The sequence below is a fragment of the Cebus imitator genome, unplaced genomic scaffold (genome assembly GCF_001604975.1).
Source record: "Cebus imitator isolate Cc_AM_T3 unplaced genomic scaffold, Cebus_imitator-1.0 Scaffold647, whole genome shotgun sequence".
NCBI lineage: Eukaryota > Metazoa > Chordata > Mammalia > Primates > Cebidae > Cebus > Cebus imitator.
In genome coordinates, this window is record NW_016107962.1 from 55,055 (window position 1) to 61,067 (window position 6,013).

General features: G+C 37.1%; 1 protein-coding gene across 1 annotated transcript in view; it reads left to right on the forward strand.

Moving 5' to 3' along the window:
• The window catches only part of JADE3 (jade family PHD finger 3), a 106,705-nt gene that overhangs the window by 43,420 nt on the left and 57,272 nt on the right, over positions 1–6,013 (forward strand). The window contains exon 4 of the mRNA XM_017517785.2: positions 432–589. Coding sequence (XP_017373274.1) covers positions 432–589 — 158 coding nt within the window. The remainder of the gene's footprint in view (positions 1–431; positions 590–6,013) is intronic.

The window sequence follows — 6,013 nt, forward strand, 5'->3', positions numbered from 1 at the left end:
AAAAAAAAAAAAAAAAAAAGTATAAACAATTAGAGGAAACTAAGTGAAAGATGTATGGAAACTCTGTACTATTTTCGTAACTTTTCCCTAGATCTAAAATTCAGTGGATACTTGTTGCTTAATTTAAGAGAGTTGAGGATTGTTTGCACAACCTGTTTTGAGTAACCTGTATTGTTGGTATAAATTTAGAGAGCCCAAGAAAATAATTCAGGAAGGACTCCATTACCCTTTCTTAAATCCCAAATAAGCCGGCTTCCTTGTCAGTACTCTACACCTTTCCAAACAGAAGTTGATCTGGCCATTTAGGAAGTTAGAGATGTTTCTCTTGTTGGAAGTAGAGTGGATGGGGATGACCTTTTTAAAAGGAGAACATTGAATGGTATCAGTTACATAGTGATGGTCTTCTCAAGATATGTGTAATATCTTTCCAGGTGTTCCGGAAGGACCTCATCAGTGCCATGAAAATTCCAGATTCTCACCACATTAATCCTGATAGCTATTACCTCTTTGCTGATACATGGAAGGAAGAATGGGAAAAGGGAGTCCAGGTACCAGCCAGTCCAGACACTGTTCCACAGCCTTCTCTCAGGTATTTGCATGCATGTACCTTTGACTTAGGGAATGAATGCTCTCATGGTTACCTGTGTGCTGTGTGGAGAGAAACTTAGAGTTGCTGATTATACCTTTATAGTACAAAGTCATACCATGTTCACCAATTCACTCAGACCAGTGGCATATTTTACCAGGCTGTAATATGTCAGTAGTTACAAAGTCAGACTTATGTATTTAGGGATGTAGTATGTGCCCATTCATAGGATAAAACCATTTGAAGTCCAATCTGAAATTATGATAAAATTCTGGAGACAAGGATTTCCAACCAAGTCTGACTCAACAGTCAGCAGCACTTACTAGTCTTCTGAGAGAAACAGAATTAATTACATAATGACTGTCTTAGTCTGTTTACCATTGTTATAACAATACCTGAGACCATATAGCTTATAAAGAAATGTTTGGCCAACAGTTCTGGAGACTGGAAAGTCTAAGGACATGACAGCAGCTTCTGACAGGGACTTTTATACTGTGTCATAATGTGTCAGAAAAGAGGAAGGACAAGAGTGAACCAAGCTCACTTTTATGATGACCCACTCTTTTGAGAGTTAATTCACTCCTGTAGGATCTCATTCCCACAAGAACTAACTGCTGCTATAACAGCATTAGTCGATTCATGAGAGCTCCACCCTCAGTACCCAGTTATCTCTTAAAGACCCTACCTCCCAACACTGCCATGTTGGGAATTAAGGTTCCAATACACAAACTTTTGGGGACACATTCAAACTATAAAAACACCTGTGGGAAGTTGCAATATAATAGGGCCTTAAAGTAATGGTATGTATAAATAGAGGGCCAAAAACATAGAGTTTGTAAAATGCATAAACCCAAATAAAAGGGGATTACTAAAATAATTGAGTTGACTATAAGCACATGGCCTTCATTTACATTAGACCTGAGAAGAAAGTTGAAGTAGGAGAGGGCTTTGGTTTTGTAGAAAGAGGAGAGAAGGACTTTTCTGCCAGAGGAAGTAATAAGTTCAGCTCAAGAGTAGTGACTGGTTATGGAAGGCATTTTGTCTTTCTGGTCTTTGTGTTTCCAGTACTTTACACAAAGGTTGGCATTAAATAAAATGTTCAGTAAAAGTTTGAGTGAATGAATAGAATAGAATGTAGAATGTCAAATAAAGGGACTAGTGGGACCTGCTGGTTACTGTAAGAAATTGTAGATCTCATTGTACATCCATCTATTTCTATTACATGTTAGTTTTTTTTTAAGAGCAGAGATAACATCCTTGAATTCTCTGCTCCTAGTACTAGGTTCTTAATACCTAGTCATGCTCCAGAAATGCTTGTTGGAATCATTTTGAGAAGCCCAAGCTGTCCTACCCACAGAGAGGCTGTCCATACTCTGTTAAGGAAAGCTCCAGCACAACCTTGCTCAGCAAATGTCCCAAAACTCACTAGCTCATCATCAACACCATCTCCTGCCTCCTGAAAATCAGAATATCTTCATGAATGAACATAGGAATTGAGCATTTTCATGTCCTTGTTGTCAGTATTTTTATACAACAATAGCAGCTTTAGTGCTAAGTTGACCATCACCATTCATTTATACTCCAAGGATTATTGAGAGTGACTAACATCTTGACTTTGGTCTTGTTCATAAGTCAGTATCAATTGTCTACTTATTGGAGGTGATTTTAATCTTTTAGGCTAAGTGGAAAATGTCCAGCATACCACTTTAAAAATGTTATCTGATGAGTGAGCCATGGATAAATAGGGTAGTAAGAATGAAGCAACAGTTTAAGATCAGTAATTTAATTTTTAGAAATTTTTTTGAGACAGGAGTTTTACTCTGTCACTCAGGCTGGCGTGCAGTGGTGTGATGTCGGCTCACTGCAACCTCTACCTCCTAAGTTCAAGTGATTCTCGTGCATCAGTCACCTGAATAGCTGGGATTACAGCCACATGCCATCATGCCCAGCTAATTTTTGTATTTTTAGTAGAGACGGTGTTTCACCATGTTGGCCAGGCTGGTCTCAAACTCCTAGCCTCAAGTAATTCGCCCACCTTGGCCTCCCAAGTGCTAGAATTAAATATGTGAGCCACCACACCCAGCCTAAGAAGAGTAATTTTAGGGACTAAAACAGTTTAACTTGTACTCAAATCTAAGGATATGCACTCCTTATTCATGTGTGGCTTCAGTGCTCTAATACTTGTTCCATGGGCTTCAAATATTTACCATTATAACTGCTGTGAATTTTTGTTGAATCTCTTCGTTTCCCGTAATTCTTTGCCTGTCATATGAAACTCTTAATTTTAATGGAACAACAAGGTGGGCTATTAAATTATTGATCATATTGAATTTCTTAATGAAATTCTGAACTGGCTGCTCTTGGTAACTATATCAGTTTTTATTTTTTTAGAAAATATCAGCTGGGCACAGTGGCTCACGCTTGTAATCCCAGCACTTTGGGAGGCTGAGGTGGGCAGATCACGAAGTCAGGAGTTTGAGACAAGCCTGGCCAACATAGTGAAATCATGTCTCTACTAAAAATACACACACAAAAAAACAAGTAAGCCAGGCGTGGTGGTGGGCGCCTGTAATCCCAGCTACTCGGGAGGCTAAGGCAGTAGAATCGCTTGAACCCAGGAGGTGGACATTGCAGTGAGCAGAGATCGCGCTACTGCATTCCAGCCCAGGCGACAAAATGTTATGATGAGGGAAAAAAAAGAAAATATCAATAGGACTTGTACTGTAGTATATAGCCTTTCCTATGGAACAGTAATTCTCAAATTTTAGGGTGCATCAGAATTATTGGAGGGCTTGTTAGAACAGATTTCTAAACCTCACCCCCTGTTTTTTTATTCAGTAGATCTGAGGTATGAGGTCTGAGAATTTGCATTTCAAACAACTCCCGACACAATGCTGATGCCACTAGTCTGGGGATGACACTTTGAGAACAATTTTGTTATGGAATATGTTTATCTCATTTCCTGAATTTAATGGAGATCTCCATACTTTTATCATCTTCCTTGGATTTCCCTTTTGGCTTTCAATATGAGCCAGCCATTTTGGAGGCTCCATCTATTTGGGATTTGGCTGGAGTACCTAAACTTTAGAGTACCTAATTTCCTTAACTACAGCTGCTTATTGCAGCAACCCTTAACTAACATTATTTTGCATGGGTAAAACGATATCTTGTGATTTTTTTACTTTCTAGATTTTGTAAGTCACCTTAAAAATTAAATCTTTGTGATATGAAATTATATTGGAACATTAATAAAGAATTTGTTTTCATGTCCTTCAACAGATTTTTGAAATCAAATGACTTCAATTAACATTTTTAAGTACTACATAAATTCAGGCCTATTTAGCCCCATGGTATGAAGTTACTCTCAGACTTGTCTTATATCTAGGAGCTAGTTAAAAAGGTTTTGTGACAGAGCTTTCTATTTGCCATACATATACTCTTTTCAGTGACATGTATCTTTGTCTTTTGCCTGTTTTCTAATCAGATTCTTTGTTTTTTTACTATTGTATGTTGAGAATTACTTATAAATTTGAGATATGACTCCATTGTCAAATATGTGGTTTGCAAATATTTTCTCCCAGTCTGTTTATAGATTGACTTTTCATCCTGTTAACATTGTTGCTCACAAAGTAAAAGTTTGTGATTTTGATGAAGTTCAGTTTACTGATTTTTTTTCTTTTGGAGCATGGTTTTAATGGCGTGCTGTGAACTTTTCACCTAGCTCTATGTCTCAAAGATATTCTCTATGTTTTCTTTTAAGAGTTTTATAGTTTTACATTTAAATGCATGAACCATTTTGAATTAATTTTTTTTTTTTGAAACAGAGTCTCGCTCTGTTGCCAGGCTGGAGTGCAGTGGCGGGATCTCTGCTCACTGCAACCTCCACCTCCTGGGTTCAAGCGATTCTTCTGCCTCAGCCTCCCTAGTAGCTAGGACTACAGGTGGGCGCCACCATACCCAGCTAATTTTTGTATTTTTAGTAGAGACGAGGTTTCATCATGTTGACCAGGATGATCTCAATCTCTTGACCTTGTCATCTGCCCACCTCAGCCTCCCAAAGTGCTGGCATTACAGGCGTGAGCCACCACGCCCAGCCCATTTTGAATTAATTTTGTAGAAGATGTGAGGCATAGGCCAAAGTTTAAAATCAGGTATGTTGTTTCTTCCCACTTCATTCATTTTTCAAAAGTGCTGTGGCTATTCCACTTTCTCTGTCTTTCCATTCAAATTTTATAATAAGCTTGTCCATATATACAAAAAATCTTGCTGAATTTTCATAAGGATTGCATTAAACCTATATCACTTGGGGAAATTTGACATCTTTGCTATGCTGAACCTTCCAATTTTCCATTTATTTAGATCTTTGATTTCTTTCATCAATATGATGTAGCTTTTAGCAAACAAGTCCTATACACATTTTGCTAGATTTATACTTGTGTTTTCTGAGCAATTGTTAATGGTATTGTATTTATAATTTTGGTTTCCAAATGGTCATTGTTAGTATACAAATACAATCAATTTTTGTGTGTTGATCTTGTATTCCTGTAACCTTGCTGAATTACTTAGTTCTGGCAGTTTTATTTTTTTAAAAAAAGAGATTCCTTAGGATTTTCTGTGTAGACCATCATGTCATCTACAAATAAAGATCATTTTATCCTTGCCTTGTTCCCAATCTTAGGTGGAAGGCATTTGTTCTTTCAATATATTAAGTATGATGTTAACTATAGGGTTTTTTGTTGATGTTCTTCGTCAAGTTGAGGAAGTTCACCCCTACTCCTAGTGTGTTATAGTTTTTTCATGAATGGGTTTGAATTTTGTCAAATGAAGTGATCTGTATCAAATGATATGATCACATGATTTTTTTCTTCAGCCTGTTAATGTTATAGATTACATTGATTTTTTTTAATATTGAACCAGCCTTGCATTGCTGAAACAAACCTGAGTATTAGCTTGGGTTGCCATAACAAAATATCACAGGCTGGATGGCTTAAACAACAAAAATTTATTTCTCAAAAGTTCTGGGGGCTGGAAGTTCTAGATCAAGATCTTACAGAGTTCAGTTTCTGGTGAGGGCTGTCTTCCTTGCTTGCTGCCTTCTCACTGTGTGCTCATGTGGCCTTTTCCTTATGATCTTATTAAAGCTTAATTTCCTCCTGTAGGCCTTGTCTCAAAATACAGTCACATTGGGGGTTAAAGCTTCAACATACAGATTTTGGGGGTAACACAATTCGGTTCATAACACCAAGTTGATTAGGGATCGTGTATTTTTTTATACTGCTTGATTTAATTTGCATATATCTTGTTGGAAATTTTTATGTCTGTATTTCTGAGGACTATTGACCTATAGTTTTCTCATTATACACACACACACACACACACACACACACATACATACACATACACACATATATATATATATATATATAT